At 39.9% G+C, this 24,368-nt stretch overlaps 1 protein-coding gene across 17 annotated transcripts in view; it reads right to left on the bottom strand.

Annotated features, from left to right (window-relative positions):
• The window catches only part of stxbp5l (syntaxin binding protein 5L), a 121,997-nt gene that overhangs the window by 92,168 nt on the left and 5,461 nt on the right, over positions 1 to 24,368 (bottom strand). For all 17 annotated transcript variants that reach the window (XM_047600583.1, XM_047600581.1, XM_047600579.1 and 14 more), the window contains exon 2: positions 11,475 to 11,572. In XM_047600583.1, the coding sequence (XP_047456539.1) occupies positions 11,475 to 11,572 (98 nt within the window). The remainder of the gene's footprint in view (positions 1 to 11,474; positions 11,573 to 24,368) is intronic.

A 24,368-nucleotide genomic window follows, 5' to 3' on the forward strand; every position in this document is an offset into this window, starting at 1 on the left:
AAACAGACAAGTACAGATGCAATGCTAATAATCTGAGACATACAGTACAGAGACATTGAATGTTCTTGTGTGCCTTGTACTTCTAAAACACAAGATCACTTTACATTTGTAAAAGTGAGAAGGTAGCTAGTGGTAAAAATCTGTTCCAGATATATAAACATAATCGAACGAATGTGACTTGGGGTGAATAGCCAGCACGTAAAACTTAGATAAAACCACACTTGCTTGTTTGTCACAGAGTAGTAACTAGCAAAGCATTATGATAAATTGGGGGTGTTTGGATGTCATCTGGCAAAAACTTTGCTTACGTTTCCAAAAGAGCGTGGTATAATTTATTCATTTCTCCCACATCCTCCACCTACGGATCTAACAACGCAGGTGTGGATGTGTGGGTGAAGGACAGCAGTGCGGTACAACTATATTGTGGGTGGTATCCCGCTGAAAAATCATTGTGGCTTTCCAGAGGCCCCATGCTCATGAAGATATCGTGTGTTTAGTTGATTTCATAAAGATTCCACAAAATGACATTCTTAGTGCACCATCCATTTCTAGCTCCCATCTTATGGGGATTTAAGAAATTAACTGCATGTGGTAGAGTGTGACCATGTGTCAAGAAGAACACATCAGATATAAAACAGAGTTTAATGCCAAAGTAGTTGTGATTTTTTAATTTTCTAATAGTTTATTTTCCACGGGAAAAACTCAGCTTGTTTTCTAATCTTCAAGTTTTTCAACATGTGTCACTCCCCTCCCGGCCACATTATTTTCCGTCTCTGTCTCTCCTTGAACCCCCTTCCCACCCGCCCACGCACCAAGATGATTAGGAGAAAACTGTATCCACCTCTACCACCTGCAGTCAATTTGTCCAGTTCCCACAAACAAACGTGGACTCGTGAGGCAAAGGGAAAAGTAGAAAAACATGAACAAAAGACCTTTTGTCTTTACAAGCAGATGTCTAGACAAAACGGCTGGACAGCTCACGGGCTGCATGCTCCAGGCCCAGGCGATGAGGTGAGAAATCAAATTAACAAGGGAAGCAGCTGGCATCGGTAAAGCCCTTTGGCTAGGGTCTGTTGTTTTGGTGATAGAAAGGGATGAATTAATGAGATATAACGTGCTATGCTGCACTGTCTCACCTTGTGACACAGAAGATGGTCACGAGGACCGAGGACACATATTTTGTGGTATCTCCATTAAAGCATGGATTGGCAACTTGTCTTACTTGCTGTACATTTGTCTTGTATGTCCTCAAAAATAAACAAAGGATTGTCTGCTGTTATTGCCCATTGGTCTATATCTATTCTTTGGGATTGTTGTCATAGGGACGTGCACCACTGCTGCGTCAATAGACCGTTATGAACTGAAAGTGTTGAGTGTTGTGTTTTGGGAGAGTATTTTAAAGTAGCAGTTAGGGATCCTCGTGTTGTATAACTATGAATTTAGCTGTGACACTGGACAAATAAGCTCTACATATGACTTCTCGTGTTTCCCTTTATCTGATAAATAAAACAGATGGTCATGTACATCTGGGCTGTTCACGTGAGTCATTTGTGTTAATGTAGCCATGGCAACACAGCAAAGCAAGATTCAATTTCCCTTTTGAATACCACTGAAACCCCTACTACCCTCTCGCACTGAATAATGCTTTCTAATGATGACAAGAAGTTGCAGATGATTCCCAAGTGTACAGTTCTCTTTAGGCAGATTTGTTTGGAAGAAGAACAGAGGATGAATATGGCCAAACCAAACCTGTCGCCCTGCCTGTTGCTTATGGGTTGAAAAACAGTCTCTGTAACATTTACTTAAGCATGAGTAATACATCAACGACACTGCTTTATATGGATGTAACTTTAGATGTTACTCTATATTCCAATATCTACATGGAGTATGGTGATGTATTAAAATGAAATGGTCTTATATGCATTGTATCTGTATTTGTGGTGACAATGTACAACAGAATGTACCATCTAACAGCACTGACAGCTGTTTGACCTCCCTTGTGTACACTATGGTGACAAGATTTCTGGCTCCAGTACTTGTTTAGGGCTCTAAGCCCCAGTATGGGTACAGAAGGAAGACTGGCAGATGGAGACAGCAACGAGCTTTGTGCCATAAATAAAAACTTCACTGAAGTGGGTAAAAAAACATCCTCAAAGTCATTGGAAATTTGAAAATAATTCAAAATGCAGCTTAAGAAGGGAAAATATTTACTTAAAAATACATTAGTCAGACAATGTTATTAGGAATGCAATACTACTGCCCTGAAAATTCCTTTATATTCTAAACATATGTCTGTCATCATGATTGGATTTATTTTCTATGTCATTAGACAATGGTGAAATCACACAAAAATTCCATAATTAACTGTGATTGACAGTGAACGAGTATATGTACCTGCAAATGTGATGGAAAACACACTGTCCTGATTCAGAGGTTGGTTCTTCAAAAGTCTGCATTTCTAAAGTGAATACGTTTCAAGAGAAACATATTAAATGCCTCCTCCAAATATGCTTTATTCCACAAATAAGCCTACTTAGCAGTTCTGGACATTCTTACCTAATGAAGAAAATCACTAATGTTCTGTATTTACCTAGCATCTGTTTTCAAGGAAATACCACCAGTGGTCAGTCATACTTTCACCTATATATATATATATATATATATATATAGTCTATGTTGGCATTATATTGCTGCTTCTAATGTCTACATCTGCTTCACTTATGAAATCTAGAATGGCAACGTCCTATTTGAAATGAAGAAAAGCCGTATCTTATTGCTCTTCCTATCACTTCTTTTATGTTCTAATTTTATTGTAACGCATCTCAGACACAGAGATCTGACAGGCGTATCTTCAATTGTACCACAATGCACACACTCTTCCACGTGACGTTGCTGTGCGCTGAGATAAAGATTCAGAACAACTCTTTGTGCCTTATCCCTCACATAGACTCCAAAATACAACAGCTTTCCATATTTTCAATCACTCACTCTCTGTGCTTTCTCTGCCTGTGATGAAGTGAGCGTTGCATTATGTAATGTGTTTACCCACAGAAACACAGAGCCCAAACCATGCTCAGTGTGCATACATATCCACACCTCACACATCACGTGGAGTAAACAAGCCCCTACATGCCAAATCATATCATTCTAAGGGACACGTAATCTGATCTAATTAAAGACTTTAAGATTGCATGTACCATTGCAATGACAGCGCAGCTAATTGCATTTGCAGAATTTGCAATGATAACAGCATAACTGCTATCTAGCTAGACCCTGGCTTATTTTGCATAATTCCCGATAAAATATAAATGTGGCAGACTGTGATAGTGTGAGAGAGATGGGGAGAGAAAACTCAAACTGTTGAAACATAAAATCATCCTAATGACGACGATTAGAAAGCAGAGTGGCTAAATACCAGGGTATGATTCCAGTCCACATTGAAGAATGTCTACTCAGTGTAATTCAAACTGAGACAGCTAAAAACTGGGCATCCTTTAGTCTACTTGGTGGGTGTTATTTATAGTGGTTAAGAGATTCATAAAACAGAACTCATGTAGACCACAGAGCAACATTAGTTGTCAGTTTTTGTGGCATCATGGAATGTCAAGTACAGCAGGAGTAATGTCTACGTTGCACTAAGACATAAGTACTTGTCAGATGGTTGTAACAGATGTGGTAACCATATTCAAACAACTACAACACGTGACTGATTTCAAGAAAGATAGCATAAGCATGTGAGTGTGTTATCTCCATTTTTAACTCTCACAGCTTTGTGCATGACTGCTGAGGACACAGTACAGTACACCGCAGTAATTTTTGAGCCTAACCTGAACCGTAGATATGATCATACACTATTGGTGGGGGTGATACAAGCAGTGACATCGGGGACAACTTTAACCCCCTTCAAACAATGCATGGTGGTTAGGAAAAGGATCGTTTCACAGTGTCCTAAAATTACCAAAACCTTTCCACTGATTTACAAAACACACTGCATAATATGGACAAGGACAAAGATTGTATTGCATCTGCATGATGCTGGTTGCGCAAATTTAGTGGCTCTGAACTGCGTGATTGCAGCTTGACCATTCGTCGCATTCCAATTAGAGATTGATGACGGACCACAGACCTGCCACTAATCAGCTGAAAGCATTCACACAGCACGGCGACTGTAAAAATGACACATTGCCAGCACAGACTCTGGCTTCATTTACCTTCACAAAAAAGTGTTTTTTTTTCCTGTGTGCACCTTGTACTTCCTGCCCACTTAAAGAGTTCATCTCATGTGGAATACTGAAGACTCAAATATATGCTAAGACACGCCTATGCAAATATATGCAAACTGACACACATGTACTGACACATATGGGGCTATTTTTATGTTTCTTTCTGCTTCCATTTCAAGCTCATCTCAGGAGGGTGCAATGCAGTCGATGGGATGTCTTTGAAGTTGGAGACCCTAGTATCGCCACTAAGACTGCTAGATTTTCCCCTTTTGTTTGTTTGTTTGTTTGCGTTTGGGTGCAAGTGTATGTACACAGCTTCATGAGCTTAATGAGTAACACATTGCAGCAACATTTAATCTACGGAGAAAACATTAACTAATCTAAAAGACAAACGTTTAGACAGTGATCCGCCAACAGGAACTCTTATCATTTCTATTTCTTTTACAGATTTTTCATTATCATTAATGATGCAGTACTGTAATCACTGAAGCCCTTGTGACCTTTTTGCAGGAACATGTTTGAAAGCAATCAGGAAATTCAGGGAAAAGCAAAGGTCAACCTATCTAATTTCCCCTAGGTGAGTAAGGTACTCCCTTTCCTGGAAATTTCCGAATCCTTCACATTTTTTTCAATTTGTTTTATCTTTCTGGCTTAAACATACATATTTTTTTTTGGATGAGCAGATTTTTTGCACTTAGTGTCTGGTCGGTCCCAAATTTCTTTTGCAAAATGTTTTGTCACTTGTGGTTTACATGGATTAAGACACAATATAGACAATATCCAGCACAAGATGCCCTGCATCTTAATTCAAAGCTCCCATCTGACAATCCTGACATGTACGTAGTGAAATCTTACAAAATCCTGTAAAGCTGCTTTCCAAATGTCTGTCAGTCTGGTAATATGTGAAGAGAATGAAGTGAGACCACCACAATCCACAGAGGAAAAGTCGCAAGTTCTTTAAGATGCTTAAACAATCTACTGTACCTGTTACATGCCTTGAAAGACTGTACTAATGTTGTCTTAAAGGCCTCTAAAGGATCGTCACCAAATATTGTTTTGTTTTAATTGTTGCACTTTATTAAAACTGAAATTATTTTTGAAATAATCCTCAGTCTGCTTTTAGTGTCATATACTTTTGCACAGTAGTTTACCTAATATATATAAATATATTAACCTGTTTTAAGTGTTCCTTCAGACAGAATAAAAATAGTGAGAAGAGAATAACAGCAGCACAGTCCTGATCTGCATTAAAATATGATATTCAGCTGCTCAAACATAAAGTTATGCAGGGTTCTGTAAAGCACTACAATTTCCCATTGTCTTTTTTTTTTTTTTTTTTTTTTAACGTGTGTAACTAACAATCTAATGAGTGCTAAGAGCCAGACGGACTAAAAGGTGGAGAAGTGAAAACATATCCTGTTATATTATCTACATTTAGCAGTATATCATTTGGCAGTAGGTGGACTGTTAATCTATACAATTGGCATTTCCGAGATTGTTCTCAGTACAGCTATTAATAGGCAGCTGACCTTTTATTCTTTGACTACCTTCCCATCCATAGCAGAGTGGACAAAGCACCACAGAGAAAGACAACAAGTAGAATAGGGAAGGATATGCAAGGTATAGAAGAGGGTGTACAATATAGACAGCAATGATGTGGTGACATCATGTTCATTTTTATGTAATCTTGTTTCATGCTTTGCACGTAAGTCCCATTACGAAATAAATATCAAGGGTGCAAGGATGTGAACACTGCAGCACTGGACTCTGTGAGAGACAGGTTTCAAATGTGCTACACAGCTGGGTGCAACATACTGTACCACGACCAGCTGTAATGTGTTGTTTTATCAATGAGGATTTCCATGTGATCTCACCATATGTTCAGCTAGTCAACAGTCAAAATCAACCCAAAATGTCTATATCTACTTCATCAGCAAAAAAATCATGGAAAACGGCAAAATAGCTGCTGGAGAGTAAAGAAACAACATGGACAATAAGAAGCTGGGCATAAGGGAAACTGTAGTCTAGAGGATTGAGAAGAGATTGGGACTGATTACAATCTGAAACACAGGACAAATAGTAAGTAATGTACGAGCATGGAATGAAAGCTTTCCACTCTGCATCCATTGCCAAAATGTCTTTGAGCAAGGCACAAAATCCTCTGTGTTCTCCGGGCACTGAACATGACTGGACACTGCTCTGAATGTGCTTGCCACCTTGTATGTGTGCACATATGAATGGATGGGTCAAACGCAGAGAGCAACTTTATTATGTAGCATAAGGCAAGAAATCTTCTATAAAATATTGTACAAAATCTTCCGAGCTAAAGATGTCACTTTTCCTGTGGCATCATGTCTTTACAAGACGATTAATCAGTTGATTTAAATAAGAAAGCAAATATTAATAACAAAGTGGTGGATCAGTATACTTTGTTACACTTCATTCTGATTCATTTAATCCAGGAGCTAACAGCAGGGCAGAGTCATTAATTCTTCTAACAACAGGGGTTAGCTAAGGATAGAGTGCAGCGCTTGGTTATGAATAGCTTAATCCTGCTGCCTCATCCCTTTTCTGTCTGACTACCAGAGCAGCACTTTTGCTTGCTCAGTTTTGGTGTCAATAAAAACTGCCGTTAGTCTGGTTTATAAACAGAGGGCTGCAAATCCTATTACACGTCATTCACTAAAGACCAAATGAGACACTAGAAGGGACTTTGCACGTCTTGATGGGATTGCGAGTTCAAATTTACATGGCAACCAGTGTGTTAATGATGAGTTCAAGTTTGGAAACAGACTTAGTGGTAACAGTGGTGACAGAAAATATGTAAATAGAGCATGTTGTGTGCCAAAACACCCAACAGGCTTGACGTGGGTAGCATCTGATTATGGCACAGGCCACCTTCTGCAGTCACTGAGCTGCTGACAGCAAAATAGTCGCTATGTTTACAGGCCAGCTCGCGCAGTCAGCAAAGCTGGTGACACAGTGTGACAACAATGAATGCTTAATTGAGAACTATCTGATGGTATTGCTTGTGTAACTGGTGCTGAAAAGCTGTCCTAACGCTCTCTCTATCTCTCTCTCACACACCCACACACAAACACTATAAGACTGTAACAGTAGCTGTGTGTTTAGTGACCTCTTCCCATTGCCTCCTCATGCTCCACTGGCCAAATTAGGTTTACTAATTGCTTGGTGCTGGTCAATGAACTACATATGGCTGCTGATGAGAGGATTTGTCCACAAAATGTAGAGCTGCCTATTTACCAAGAAATAAGAGGAGGAATGTTGTCAAAAACCGATCTGGATTACTCAACACATTTCTAGCAGGGTCAAAGTCTTGCTAGTTCCTTGAGCTGATAGAGGAAGACGAGCAATATCAGCTTTAGTCAAGTCAATTGATTTGCTCAGCGGTGGTATCACAACTGGAGACGCCACAAATCTGGATCAGTGATATGCAACGTATAGTATCATATATCAGTATTATTTACACACGGGAGCCCGTTTATTAGGTACACCTCGCAAAACCAATATAATAAAGTGGTATAGCAATAAAGCATTAAAGAAGGTTATAAATTTCAACTTTATAGTCATTTTACCAATTTACCTAATAAAGTGGCAGCTGAGTGTATAGTGCCATAGATGCATTTAGCCGAGTGTGTCACGTCTTACATCGAGTGTTCAGAAAGGTACTTCTCAAACACGTAGAACAGTGATCTCCGGTTTTATTGACCGGTTATATGTAATATGAAATAGATATTATGTCATTGTGTTTTTCTGACCAATGCTAAATAAAACATGTTCTGCTGTCACACATTGTATTGGCCATAATTCTTAATAATAGAGTACCAAACATAAATAACTGAATGTGTAAAAGACATGATTAGATCACCACGATACAATTGTGCTGAAAATTGATTAACAATAACATTGAATTATCAGCCACTCCTTGCAATGATTCACAGTGTTAGTATTACAGTGAGATGCGGATCAATGTCAACTGTCCCGTGTATTATGAACACACGTCAGATATCAATAGGAACCCACTTTCCTTCTTCTTACGTCCCACCACCATTCTTTTCTATTTCTATCTTTGTATCCCACCTGGTTTTTGTTTTCCTCTTCTCTGATCTGAGTGACTTTGATGAGAACTGACTGTCTATCAGACCCTGGGCAATTCTATTACCAGGGCCCTTTATTGAAACTGCATTCACTTTCACAGCACAGACGCACAAACCAGCACAGATGAGAGGAAAAACACGTGTGCTCACACATGAGTATACCTTTGGCCAAAGAGACACGGAATAAAGACACACGCAGAAAACAGACTGATACACGCTCAACCAGCAGACACGCAGGTATGGGCACAGAAATGGAGAAAGAAACACATGCATGAACACACACACACACACACACGTCAAAGCCATTCTCCATTCTATCTGTTCACAATAAACCTAATCTATGTAGGTAGTCTCGGCCCAGTAGGAGTGTCCTAGGAGGCCACTGCAGAGAGCTCTGCTGCCAACCCACTGCGCCAACCCTGATGACACTGTTGCTGTTCACTGTACACCAAAGCAGGACCAGTCCTACTGGGACTGACTTAAAAATGTGATATAAAGACACACCACAAGCATGAATTAGGGTGTCCACAACAAAGCGCTGCACAACAGATTGCAGCAACAGGCATTGTGCTCCATGGGGCGCGGGGTTAAGTTTGTCACTGAGCAAATTCTAATAGCACAACAGCACCGTGTTGATAATACTGATGATACTACACACAACAGTACAGTTTACTACACAGGCTTATGTGACTGGATACTAATTTGTACAAGGAAAGCTTGATACGTTTCAATGACCCCATTCTCACCTTTCTCTTCCTGAAATTGTCCCACAGGAATATTAATGGTTCTAATCATTTTATCCCAGTTTTACATAGTATGAATGGTAAATGTAATCCTGCTACATGATCACAGCCTTGGTAATGCAACGGAGTGGACCGGTTAATGTGATCATAAAAGAAGTGACAAAGTACTGCACTGATGTTTTCCTGGAAAGCATTTAAACGTGTAGCCTACAGACATATAAGGTCTAGTATATCTCTGAGTATTTTTATACAGCCTGCTTCAGTAGACAGAGATGTGAAATTCCAAAATATTGGAGAAATTCAACTGGAACCACTATTTCCAGTGAACTATAGACAAAAAGCACATGAGGTAAATTCCATAAACAATATTAACTCAGGTACATGGAGCACTCTTCAGACTATACTGAGGAATACAGGGATTGAGGGAAACATGTCTGCGCTGGAGACAGTGAAACGAGCTGCCTTCCAGAGAGCCCACATAACAGCAGTCCCATATAGTCAATCAGCAGTGGCATCTGCATGTTTACCCCAAAGACTAAAACTGATGTGTTAAACTGTATTTTTGCCAACTGCCGCAGTAGACGGCATTAAGTCAGTAACAGCAGGCAAACTTAAGAGAAAGAGACAGGGTGGTAGCAATTACTTGTTTTTATGTGCTGTTCCACCCCGGAGAGACTGAGTGAGGAAAAATAAAACCAATGTGAATCTGTGAAACATACTTAAATACTTAAATAGTGTCAATGCAACATCAAACCAAAGGCAAATATCACTATTGCAATGTTTAAGTAGAAATGGAACATGAGAAACTCTAAGATTACCGTCGCATACAGTACAGATTCAGCTACAAATGAAGCAACACAGAGAAGAGAAAAGCATTAGAAAAGCAATAAAGGAAAGAAACACAAAGGCAGACCATTACAGAAGATGACAGGCGGACGTTAAAAGCCCTGGGAGGGAAAGGAGGAACATTTAGACAGGCTGTGAAGGACAGTGGAAGGGTGAAATGAATACATAAAAGTATAAATAAGGGAGGGAAGGGTCCTCTAGACGGAAGGCAATAGAGGGCGAGGCAGAATGAGTCCGAGCCAAACGAAGTGTGTGTATGTGAGACCATGCAACAAAGAGAGAGAGAGAGAGAGAGAGAGAGAGAGAGAGAGAGTCAGAAAGTCGGTGACAGGCCACACGGGAGCAGAGGAAGGTGTGTGCAGCATGTCAATACAAATGCTAAGTCACTCAAGGGCCTCCATCCAGCAGAAATCTCTTGGCTGTTTTACCATCAGGCTCAGGATAGAGAGAAAATGGATGGACGTAATAGAAATAATGGATACCTACAATCGGTTATCAAGACACTTTTTTGTCCCTTTTCATCAGCTATTTCCTACGTCGTCAAACATCATTGTAGATTTATACCCTTCTCTTCAACTCCAAGCCTCAAATAGTTCACCCCCCTCCTTTTTTTTTTTTTTAAATAGTCACATCTCCCTTTCATCTCTTTCTTTCTGCACAGAAGTCAGTCAGTCTGTTCATGCACCAGCCAAGCAGGAGAAGTTGCGCTGCTGCTGCAGTATCAGTAATTGTTTGCTGCCTCTGTTGCTGGTTCTCTGGAGGTGCGCTGGGGTCCCTGAGTATTTATAAGGGTGTAATCTCCTACCTGGGTTGCACTTACACAGCCGCTGCCATCCCTGTGACCAAGTAACCCAGGGGACGGGCTACTGGATGGACATTTCTGAGCCTGCGACATGACAACCGAGCAACATGAAATGACAGAGCGGAAAGAGGGATGAGAATTAAAGGGCGTGGGGGAGAGGAAGAGACAGGGATGCCCAGTGCCTGGAGACACAGTGCAGCAGTAGAGCCTCTGCTTTGTGTGGAAGCACAGGCACTAATTCCATCAACAAACCCTACGTAAAACATTTTTTACTTTATGTATGCTTGCAAATTAGCATGTGTGTTTTTGTTTGGAAACTTAATTAGTTTGCTTAATCCAATTGTTTTTATTGCTGGTTTTCTCTTTTTTCTTAAACGTATTGTGTTATTATAGTATTACAGTGTTTTATGTTAAGGGACTATGGATGGAAATTAGTGTCTCTGCTATAATCCGGCAAGTTTTTCATTAACATGCACAGTCCCTTTCAAATAAACAAACAAACAAATTTAGTCTCATTGAAAATTTTGAGGGGGGCAGTTTCATAATGATCATTTTCCTTGTATGATTAAAACAACACTATGCTCTTAAGATAAAGAGAGGATTCCTTTTGTGCTTACTGTGATAAATTATGTTCCAATGTGAACGGTGACAAGTGTTAAGTTGTGTCTTCACAGTAAATTCTAAATTATGTACACATAGTTTTTTTCTGTAAGAGGGTTGGTGAAGAAATAGTAAAGGATACATTCGTACACCGCCTGTTCTTGAGCCAATTGCCAGGATCTTCTGCACAGGATCAAAAGCCAAAGCAGTGGGCTGGTAAGGGAAACCATGACGCACCGTCTGCAAGAACAAAAAAACACAGATAACAAAACATTAAATCCACATATAGTAATGCAAACAAATAGATATTTCTAATAAAAAAGGGAAAGCTTAAGTTTCAAAAGCTCTAAATCCTGTCAACATCCATCTACTTGAACTAAAACACGGAGGCTCTGCAGTGAGTAATTAGCAAAGAAGCTGCACCTTCTATTTATGTTGCTGCTGGATTCTAAATGAAGAGACATTGAATGAGCCTCAACTGTCATACGCAAAAGCCTGACGAGGCAAATCAACACAGTCTCTCCCACTCTGAGATGTACTGCATGCTCTGCAGCTGTCGGCCATTAGTCATGTTAAATTTCCCAGCAGTGCCTCACTTACTGTAATCTGCTCTGGAGGGATAAAGAGACTTGGACATCACTGGTGGTGAATGAAAACTTTAAAATATTGTTGTCTTAATGGAAAGCTGTTAACAAAGATGCATATATGAAAAATGTATATATATATATATATACACATATAAAACATCAACTTCCAACTGGAGTACTGACAGAAGTCATGCCTTTGCAATCTATATCCCATTGTAAACTAGGATGGAAAAAAAGAAAAGTGTCCCAGCATGTATCAGGCCAGCCACAGTCACACTTCATTTCAATTATTTTGGCTGATAAACCTCTTCTCATTTTCTCCTCTGAACCTTGTCATACATGCAGTTCGTTTTACATGCACGTAAATCATTAACCTTAATGCATAAGCTGTGTTGAAAACAGATAAAAGTAATTTCTTTGACTTATTTTCCTTAAAATATCACTAAATCTCATCAACCTACAACCTGAGCTGGGGTCTAATAAGTCATCACAAACATCGACCTGTGTGTGTAGGGCCGTCTATGAAAATATTAGATAAAATGTCCTACTACAAGTAACAGTGAATCACATCCATTTACAAAACCTGGACAACAAGGACAACAAGGACAAGATTTTGAAAAGATATTTGCTCTCTATCTCGTAAAAAAAAAAAAAAAACATTCAGTTCACAGCTCCTATTGTTTCCCCATCCCACCCGACCTCATCACCAAACAAACAAACACCTTTGTTTGGTTGCCTCGATTGTTGTAATGATAGTTTTGTGCACACATTAATACTGCAGAGGGCTGGATTTGGAAAGATATTATGAGAGCCTGCGAATGAATGAAACGGTTAGAAAACACACAGAATGAAATCACTCAGTGCTGATGAGACTCGACAGAGGATAATGGAAAACAACAGAGACACAGTGAATCACACTTCAACCATTTGTGTCTGTGTGTGCATGAACTGCCCATACGTGTTCATCCTTTCCACATATTCACCATTCATACTCAGTAAACAAAAGCTCCCATGTGAGTGTGTACGGTGTGTGTGTGTGTGTAGCATTACAATTACCTGACCTTCACATGTACATAATATATCTGTCTCTCCACAGTACAGTTCCAGTGCTACACTTAGGCAGACGAGTCCCTTGCACACATTTAGAGCAGTAAATAATAATAGAAATAACCTTTGGATAAAAATAAATACGTAGTCAGCAGTGCAATATGAAATGAATTTCATATTATTCCCTGTGAAACCTTTATTATAATTCAGTGTTTTTCCCTCATGGGAGTGGGTGCTATGATTTTATTACAGAAGTGACATTTTAAGGCATTCACAAGGAGGTGGGGCAGCAGTTGCAGAATGGACAATGACACACAGCTTTACCCTGTAACTATAAAGTACGTGCCTTTGCCCTCACAATGATTTATTGTAGACAAAGAAGAAGGCAATAAATGTTTGAGCCTTTTCCCATACAGAGCTGCAGATGAAGGTGTCAGAGACCTTTAAAAGAGACATTCAAAAAACACAAGTATGACTTGAAGTCTGAACTAATAATCATCGTATGAAAAATCCCAGCACTTCAAATAACAATAAAGTGTGGGTCGCTTAGAAACATCCACACACAAAATCGTTCAACGTAAAGGCCGCGCAGTGAAGAATCGTCTGAGGAAGAACCTGACCATGGAGTAACGCACACTCATCCTCCAGGTGTACGCCATCAGGCCCCTTTAGGTTCTTTTGCTTGACTAGCCTGGTGCACAGTTGCTGGGTTACAGGAGAGACATTCACCACATATACATACAAGAGAGCCAAGAAGTGGATGAGAAACACATTTACTCTGGTGAATATCTGAGCAGCTCATACATATTTGAAGGCCAAAGCCATAAAGCCCCCCACCCCTCAGTGTGTCTATTTGTACATGTAATCCACAGATCCTTTCATCTCTCTAGATATCTGTCTTTTATATATTTTATTCATCTATCTGCAGTTATATAATACTTAATAAAGATTTAGAACTTTACAAGTGTAGGTTACAAATCTGCTATGCGGGCAGCCCTCAGTGAAAAACACACAAAACGATTAACAATGCGAAATAAACACAGTTCCAAAATGTATTTTCATGCTTCTGAGCAGCAAAGTGATAAACATTTGGAAATGCAGTTAGCAGTGCAGTAACTGTTGACCTGCTGCAAAAGACCTGCAATATAGCTGCCAGAGGCTGCATTACATCAAATCTAGTCCACCTCCTCCCATTTTCCCTTTGTCCACACAAACACAACCTTTATGCACACAAGCCTGATGTTCGGTGCGATAGCCCGACACAGATAGCCCCATCCCCCAAAGACGAATACCACTTCATGCCACCCACCAGTCTCTCCACACAGCGTTTAGCTGCAGAGCTGGTCTAGACCCCTGGTTCTATAAATAGCAAGCAGCACCCATGTCTACCACTGCAAGTCAACTGTGCATTGAGAAACTCTGCTGGAATACAGATAAACGGTGAAATGGCATTAGATTCTTCTTATTTATTGTGTATGTACATAGAGATATGGAATGTTACATGTTTATTCATGATAGATTCAAAATGTTTTGGGTTTTTTTTTGTTTTTTTTTTGTGCTGTAGTGTGTCAGTTTTTCACAATGTGCGCATGACAGAGTAAAAGACATTCAGCAAACCAGCACAAATTGCCCAGTAAAAATTCGTAGCAGCTCTGAGGCAAACTAATTTTCTGTTTCTCCTTATTCTTTCTCATTAGCAAAGACTAATGTGTCACATGTTAAGGTGGCAGGCTTTACCTTTTCCGACATCATCGGCTCAATATTTTATCATGCCAGCTGAAGCTAATTAAGATAAATTAGATGAGTCAGTTGACAAAAGCTAACCAAATAATCTGATTAATGTCCTGCAGGTCATCTGCATCCTTGCCTAACTGACTGACAACTCCAACAAAGATATTTTAACTTTGGAAAATCAGTCCAAAGATTTGGTCTAATATTTCAGAGTGCCTATTTACACCCTGGTGAAAACTGTCACATGGCTGTTAATGCCCTGTTTGAAAAGGGCAGTCAGTTTTAAGGCTTATTTAACTTATTATTTTCTTTTTTAAGCATAATTATTTTCACTATGTTTTGGCTCAGGGAACAAATCTACTGGGTTAGGTTTCAGAAAAGCTCATGGTTGGGTGAAAATAAAACATTTCATGCCATCACCAAACCTTTCGGCCACTTTCAGATTCCTGTTGTTACATGGTGACACATAGGTGAAAATATTATCTGCTACCTGGATGTACGCTTGCTTGCCAAAACATTAGGTATACTTGAAAATAGTTTTTCAGTCGTGCACTAAATTTCAACTTCATGACTGTTATACTCTTCAGTTTATGCTGAGACAGTGTAGGAAATTTATCTGATACCAATCTTTTAATATTCACTACTGAGCGATCTGAGTCCCGATCCGATCTTAAATAAACATGAAATGTCCCCCCTGTAGTTTCATAAAGTCTTTTGTTATCTTCTTTGTATCTTTGCATCACATATGCACCGTGTGAATGGAGCATGGCTGTCAGTGCTGTCTAGACTAGCGCTGTCAAAGCTAAAGAGGGGAGGGTAGCTCCTCTTGACTCCGGAAGTTCAAACTGATGGGAAAAGAATAAGTCGTCTTCTTCTCCGTTTGCTTTATGAAAGCAATGACGCCAACTGCGGCTAAAACAGAAAAGGACAAAGACGATTTGACCCTACGGGGACGTGATTTTGGTTTATGGCAGTCTTGAAATAAATAACCATAAAAGATCAGACTTGGCAGAAACCCAATAGACTAAAGATTTCTGGATCAGACCGATGAGGACATCCTTGTATGAAAGGTGGTAATTCAACTGTACGGTCATTTTGAAGGATATGGTATGAGGTGCTCTTTATTTGTATTGAATTAAACATAAAAGTGTTTCTGATATTTAGCCTAGCCCACTGATCACAATGGGATTGTCAAAATAATAGAAACTCAGGTTGGTAGAATGCAATTCAATAGTACTACAAAGCATAACTAAAAGCCATAGGCGTCATGAAGATTTAGTGCAGGACTCTTATATTAGAATGGACAATTTAGTTGGGAGCTAAAGACATTACTAAACAATTAACAGCAGAATATACTACTGAAAGGGTTACAATAGGTTCACACACACTGAGTGACCAATGACATCTTAAAAATATGATGCAAACTCATAACAGAAATGGCTTTTAGCAACTACTACAGGGAAACTCAGCCCTGCTATCTAATACTTAGGAATATGTATTAATGAATGGTGGATGGATCTGTGTTCAATAGCTAGCAACACTAAGCTTGGCCAAGGTCATATTCATATTCCCATTCCTTTGTAGGAATGGAAATATGAAGTATGAAGTAGGGGGCAGTACACAAATTACATTCATGCAGGTTCCAGAGCATTTCTAGCTCTATGGCGTTATGAGGAGAGTGGTCACGGTAACGGGCCCCACTTATTAAATCATTCAGTACTCCATCCCTTCAGTACAGCACATGACACTGCGCAGCAACATCGCTGAGGACTGTAGATACTGCTACGCATACTGAGCTGACTCCACAACCTGACCTCGATGGTGTTTGGACACATTTATCTATAGTACAGCAAAATCACAAGGGAAGCTTTGCACATAGCCACAGACCAAGAATAAATGGAGGAATGAAAGAAGAGGCCACTTGTGATACGCAATTTGAAGCAAAAGCACTGACCAGTGGTGAATAATACATAGTGAGAGTAGAATGTGTGTGGACAGTGAAGGGAAACAGAAAAACAATGATGAGGGAAATGTAGTCCATATAAAAGGTCATTGCTATGACAGCATTTTTTTTCTTGTGAAATTTAAACGACCCATACTGTATCTACATGCTACACAGAAAGTGCCAGAAATTTGTCTCGTAAAGCCATTAGACACAGGGTGCTCATATTATTAGTACTTTAGTAATATTTCCCTGTGCTGCTGTGCAATGACGACACATTCTGATAATGAATATGTTAATTACCATTCAACACGTAGTTGTTCGTCGTTGAAAAGTCGTTTTCTCCGACACCACCACTCACATAAAATACATCTTACCAAAGGTTGAGTAATTTCGTCGAAACGGGAGCTCACACTGACCTTCAGATATATTTGCAGGAAGTCCGCCTGTGCTCCCACTTCTGGGCCTCAAATCCGCAGCTGGGGCGCTTCTTGTTTTTAATTAAGCCAACTTAGCTCTTAGCTGTTAGCATCCCCAAAACACTGGTCAATTTTTATGAAAATGAAAAAAAAAAAAAAAAAAAAAAAAAAAAAAAACACGAACAAATTTTAAATGTAAGTGACAAATTTTGTCACTTACATTTAATTTATCTCAGTGGCAACAAACACAAAAATACGGGCAAAATGTATTTTATATTTATCTCCAATTAAACTACAATGTTAAACTTAGAACCTACAACTGTCGCGTACAACTTTCGCGTGCCACCGGTTTCAAACGTCAAAACGTTTAGCAACGCCGTTAATGAGAGTACGGAAAGCCAGAGGGACTAAAATGCGCGAACATATATCTTTGCACCAATAGCAGTATTGCCAAAGGGTTTTTGTTTGTTTTTTTGTTTGTTGTTTGTTTGTTTTTCAGTTGCTGTCACAGTATCAATAAAAATATTAATGTGCTTCCTAAAATTGTGTTTTTTGTTGTTTTCTGAAAACGTTCAAATATGACTTAGGAAAATATGCTATTAGGCTAACGACATGGCTTTCGGAAGATACCTGGGCGTTGTTTGCATGCTGTCCTGTACCTGTAGTGATGATGACCAAAAGTTTTTCATTCCTACGTTGATTCTATTGTTTTTTGTTTGTTTTTTGTAGAACAACTTACAGAACCATATGAAATCTCAAGAAATAGAGACAGAAGAACATATATTATATACACAGGAATGATAATAATGTGCAATAATGTCAATTAGCATAAATAACATGGAGTCTGTTTAAGAAAGGTGTGTCCATGTAGATACCATTGGGGACTACTTAAAATTCAGCTTTCCATTTTTCCTTGCATCCATGTTCCCCTCTTCTTTTATGGCCTCACATAGTAAAGAAGGCCAGAGTTGTTCTTCCTGCATGTATCACAGTCTAATCCCATTTCCCTATTACGGGTACTGCTCTCAGATTGTCGCATTAGCTGATACATGGCAATGCATGGTTGCTATGAACTGACCTCTGCAGTGCTTACCATGAGCCAAATGAGTTCATTTGTTGTTCCGAGCCTTAAACAGCAAGATCAGTCCTATAGATGAGAATAAATATGCCTTGGTGTGAATCTTTTGGTGAAGACATTTTAAGTTAACCTTCAAGAGAGCGCCTTTCTGCCATTTAAGGGATTTTAACAAGATATTATATTTGTATTTTTTTATTTTGTCACATTTATTTTCTGCAAACATGATAATATTAACTTGGCAGAATGAAGCAATGATTCCTGCTTTGGCTGTCTTTGAAAAAAATGAGAGAGCAGGAACAGAAACATAATATGGATTGGATAAAGAGCGCAGAAGAAGAATGCAATTCCATAATTGACATGCATCAAGAAATCAGTCTTTTTGAAGCTGTAGACTACAATAACTACAGTAGTACTGAAAACTAAAATGTGGGATTCAAGAGACACAACTAATGATTCTAAGTGAATGCAGCACACGTGCGAATAATATTTCAAATACAGGTGACTCTGTTTCGGTGTTGCCATGACAATGCTGTGTGCAAATCCATAAGGGCAAATCAGGGGTGAATGACATAAGTGGCCTCTGTTGGTGGAAGCCTCCTGCATACATACAGATGTCCGAGCAGGTGCGGTATGAGGGGGGAAGTTTTTAGAAAGCAATGTTTGTCAAAGTAAACAGTTACTTCTCAATGAAGAAGAATCTCAAAGAATTGTGATTATACAGATATTAAACACATAACAGTGTTAAAAGGTTGCAGGTTAAATGGTAACATTCAGATTTGTGTAGACCTATACATGACCACATGTATCATAACAAGAAACAGCGCAGCAGTTAGAGCAGAGTTAGAGCATTCCTGTCACAATCCTCCATTCCAATTTACTTTCCAGAGTCAGAGAGCCTATGATACAAAAACGAAAACAAGGAGATAGACGTGGCTTTCCTCACCAGTGTTTGGAGGAAGCTATTTCGAGGCTGCTTTGATCTAGTTTGTAGCTGCCCAAAATAAAGAAAAAACATAACTGAACACGGATCAGCAAGGAGACGTTTTGGAGGAGGAGTGGAAGAGGAGAGCAGAGCAAGGATTTCTGAAGGTGGGAAGTAAGGGTTGAAAAACACGGGGGTTACAAATGGTTACAGCATGATCGTGATTTGTTTCTCATCAGGCACACGTTCCATTCATTTTTTTTGTTTTTACTGAAATAAAATAAATAAATGAAAAAGTCTGTGTGATATGCATTCATGTTCCAAAACCAAAAGATCAAAGTAAAAGCAATTCAGCCAGTTGCGTAATTTTGCTTTTGCTTGTAAATATCTAGGTCGTATATGGTGTTGTTTCAGTGGCATTATCATGACGCTTTGAACATAACGCAGCACGTTCTCTGCAAACTTTACCTGAACTGATATTTTATTGTGAAAAATTTCTCAGCACACAATAGCATGTGTACACCGAACAGGCACAATATTAAAGCCACTGATAGGAGCAGTAAATAACACTGACTGTGTACCACCCACCTAGACCAGACCAGGCACCCCCACCCCTTAACAATGACACTCCTTGATGGCAGCAGCCATCCCCAGCAGGATGCAGCCTGACACAGATACACACACAAAAACGGTTTAGGGGCAACTCAAAAAACATGAAAAAGGGCCCAGAGAGATCAAGTATCTGTGGGATCTCCTGGAACAATTATACACAGAAGCCCCTTCCCTCAACCTATAGGCCCCCCACGAACAACATTCTGTTGAGAGATACCACAGGGCACCCTCAGAGGGCCCATGTCCATTTGCTGATGAGTCACAACTGCTTTGGAAGCACAAGGGTGACCTACACAATATTAAGAAGGGGGTCATAATGTTTGATGAGTGTATATTACTTATTTAACAAGACGTGAACCAGTTTATACCAGACCATTATGCCAGAGGTGCAAAAGGAACTCAATTCACAACAGGAAATGCAAATAAAAACAGCCACTCTTTAAATGACAGGTGAACCACGACAGGTGAGCATCAAAAGACTGAACAAAAACCAAAAACAACCAACAACAAATGCACGGTGTGCAGCAACAAGTAAGCAGGATATTAATCCTTTGTGAATTTTGCCGTGAATAAGTGATCTAAGGTATGCTTCTGTATCATGCAGAGAGCCAAACAATGTAGAGACGTTCATTTATTGCGGAGGCTGAGGCTGATCTAATAAGCGCTTCCTGCGTACGCTTGATACATACGCACTCACAGTGTGAGAACTTAGAAGTAAGAAAGCGAGCAAATGAGTCCGGATAAGCTTTCCTCTCTGCTGACTCTCGGGGGCCTCATTTTTATTAGAGCTGCTGACCACACTATGTGTGAAGGGGAGGAATGAGGTGTTTGTCATCTATTCATGCTTGCATTCATTTGGAGGCAGCTTATATTCATAAGGACACCTTTGGACACATGTACATTTCCTGTGCAAGCTCCTTTATGATAATAGGGAAGTCTTCTCAAAACCTCAAAAGTCTTGTCTTAAATTGTGCATTGTATTGTATTCATTTATTGTATTTATCCATTTGTTTTATCCCTTACAGCCTCTTTTTATCTGGGAGCATTTAACATTGTTGTTCACATCTGTCCCAGAGTTAGCATGAAAGCGTGGGCGTGACAGACCCAAACATATCATCTCTTCGTGCGAGCGCAGTCTTATCTGTGCGTGCGCGCGAGCGTACGGAGGAGATGACTGCCGTGATTGCGGGCTGGGGCTTCACGCTGTGCGTTCACGCAACCGTGGGGCAAGAGAGCAGCCATGTGTGGATACATCGTATATGCGGTTTAACCTTTTTAACCGCGGCAGCAGGCGTGTCACTGAATCGGTCGGCCTGGCATCAAGCGCTGGCCCCGAGGCTTGATGAATGAAGCAGGAGTGTCACTTCTCTGCCCCCTCACGATGACAGAAAAGAAATCACATTTGCGTGCGGTTGGCGTGTCATCCTTGCTTTGCTTTAGATTGCTAAGATTCTAATTTGTAGTATGGTCCGAGGAGCTCTTACCACGTTTAAAAGACGTTAAACTGATTTAATATGCGGTTATAAGGCTGAAAGCTAATGTGGTCAGTAATCATGAGACAGTAACTCAAACATATGGCATGTTAAAACTGTTAAAATCTATTCATAAGTTAAAAATGCATCCTCCCTGTCAATTATAAGGTATTATATGAATTATACAATACACTGTAATATTTATATAATAATACAGTTATTTGTACTGTAATACTACGATTATCTCATCAGTTATACATACATACATATGCCTTCGACATACACCTCAGACACTTCTAGAGCAACATCAAGTCAGTGAGATTTGTTAGGTGGTTGAGAGTGCAGCTCTTGGGAGCCGAGGGTATCCACTGCCCACTCAGAGAGATGAGGCAGAAACTCCTTGTTGGTTTAAAGCTTTGCAGCTACGGTTCCAGTATCAAGTGACTCTTTTTTTTCACGATTAAGTTTCTTCTCAGCAGTCTTATGTGTGCACTAAAATACATTTGTATCATTCTGCTCATATTTCCCGGCACAAAAAAGGGGCAACACACGTGTGAAATTCACACGTGCGTTGCTGATGTTTCTCTGGAGGGACGTCAACAAGAGCATTTTAGTCACGAAGGCAATTTGTTGAACAGCAGTCGTCTTTGATGGACATAAAGTAAAGGATTATAATAGATTTAAAAAAGAAAAAAGTGTCTTGTGGGCCAACAGTGGTTCTACCATCTCCTTGTTTCTCTTACTTGGGCAATGATGTAGCCGTGGCAACATGAGCTATCATGATATGAAAAACAAACAAAAATGCGGTGCAGACAGGGCAGGATGAGGAGAGGGTGTGGCCCTGAAAGTAGACTAGTTTGCTGGTTTTCTTTGTAAGGACAGGCAGATGTATGTCGCCGCATATTGTCATCGCAGGTCAAACACAGAAAGAATTACATGGAGTCATTCCGCACATGAAAGTGGAGTGATGGAAAAGAAGAGCGGCTTGAAAAGCTCACTCGATCGCGCTGCGTTTGAACAGCGTGAGGCGAGGCAGGCAGTCTATCTGTCACCGAACATACAACGCATTTCCAAAGCCCACATGAAATCACACACACAACATGTGGAATATGATTTACAATGCTTTCCACGCAGAATGAAACATTCCCACACCTATCTCAGTGAGCGCCGATTCTAGACGCAGAGGTTCAACGGCTTGTTCATTTATTTATTCTTAAAATATTCATGTTGGCGTTGCATGATTTCAATAAAAGAGCAAGAAACGCAGGTGATGCGTGGAGTATCAAACAAGTACTTCAGCTGTTTGTTAGGATACACGCTGCATAATAAATAATCTCACTCTGGAACTCTGTCTGAACATCGTACGCTGCACTTATATACAGTCTAGAGAATACCTCCCCACCTATCGCCCCCCCCCTCCCCTCGTCCCCTCTTCCCTGACTGACATCAGCTCCTCCTTAATTGATCCCACACTGTGGCTTCTGACAGGCAGCCGACACATGGTAATGTGAGACTAGCTGGAAGTCAACCCACTGAGTCATCGCACCTATGGAGAGCTTGCTGGGTCACTGGTGAGGGACTGAGGTGATGTCACCTTTACAAGCCCACCCCAGGTGAAAGGGCCCCAGGTCATAACCTCTAAACCGAGAGACGTAGACAAACCGCTTGCACGTGGACCTTTTGCGTTTATACACTAAAACCTGATGTTTACGCTAGTGGTTTACACATTAGCATACTGTAGGCGGCTTCACTATTTAGACACTGCGATGCAACTGTGATAAAATAAAAGCTATCGAGTGTATCTCATTGTAACATTAACACATACGTTAATCAATGCACTGTATGCAGGGGAGAGATGTGACACGCTGGGAGCTGTTGGGTTCAAATGCTTTACCGTTTAGTAATTAGCACGTTTTTCAAAGACATTCAAATGTGAGAACAACAACACGCGCGCTGATGTTAGGAGAAAATGGGATCGGTGATTCTATTTAAAAGTCAATTTCGATTTGTCATCGGTCAAATGAATCAAAAAAGCATGCTACTATGCAGCCACTAGGACATTAGCTCAGCGCGTTACGATGCAAATATTGTCTTAATAGCACAAAATGCAACGTACTCTCAAGACTAATAAGAAGGTCGTCTTGCAAGTCATGAGCCAAGGTACTAGATGATATCATTATGACGGTGCTAAAGGCAAGTTTCTGAATTCTGGCACTTTCTGTATCGACCTCACTGTGCCACATGAGCACACGTCCGGGGATCAGAATCATAAAACACGGGACGTGATGTTAAGACTGTCCATTGTGCCAGATTGTTATTTCACTTACGAATAGGATTCAGTAAAACACAGACATTGCACACCATTACTGGTTCTACTAAGCTGTTATATTCAGTTTCTATTATTCCAGTTTCACTTCCTTTGCACGGTACTTTGGATGTATGGGTTGCGATCACTAAAGGTATTGTAAGGTAAGGTATCGTATCGTATCATAGCATATTTTAGCAAATGAACCCTGAATGTTCGTTCTTCAATGGATAAGTGAAATATTCTACTAATGGTGCTACTAGAAAGGTCGAGGGACCCAGAGACCATGAGTATCCATGCAAAATCTCATGGCAATCCTTTCTGTATAAACAAAGCAGACTCTACACTGTTGAAAATCCTTAACCACGGGTCAGATCATTACGGAGTGGTATTTACAAATGACTGTTTTTAGGTTTCAACGTGCAGCACTAAGCAGCTAAATCCTCCCATCAAATTAGGCATGTCTTGATGTCCTAGTGGACATATAAGTGATGTTGTAAAAGCTGTTTTTAATTTGAACCATGATTGTGCAGGTGTGATGGGTAATCATACACCCCCTTTCGAGATGAATCATTTATTAAAGGAGATTAGAAATGTGAATAAGGTCAAGTTGTCCCTGTAGTGCACCTTTTAACAAGCTCCCGATTAAAAAAAAAATACTAATGAATTTAGAACTTAACAGAGCCATAACATAACTTTTCTACTGCAGATCTAATAGTAAAACAGTTATCAATTTTCCATGTATTTGTGTATTTATGTCACAAGAATAACAATTGTTTTCCTTAAAGAGCAAATGGAAAAGTACCAGGATGCTATGATGGTATTGCATCAACTTCTGGCATGAGATCCGAGTCCATTGTGTTAAAACAACAGTTGCTTATTTTTCTGAAGAATTCTTCGTCCTGCATCCTCCGACTACAG

Source organism: Mugil cephalus, chromosome 12 (genome assembly GCF_022458985.1).
Source record: "Mugil cephalus isolate CIBA_MC_2020 chromosome 12, CIBA_Mcephalus_1.1, whole genome shotgun sequence".
Lineage (NCBI taxonomy): Eukaryota > Metazoa > Chordata > Actinopteri > Mugiliformes > Mugilidae > Mugil > Mugil cephalus.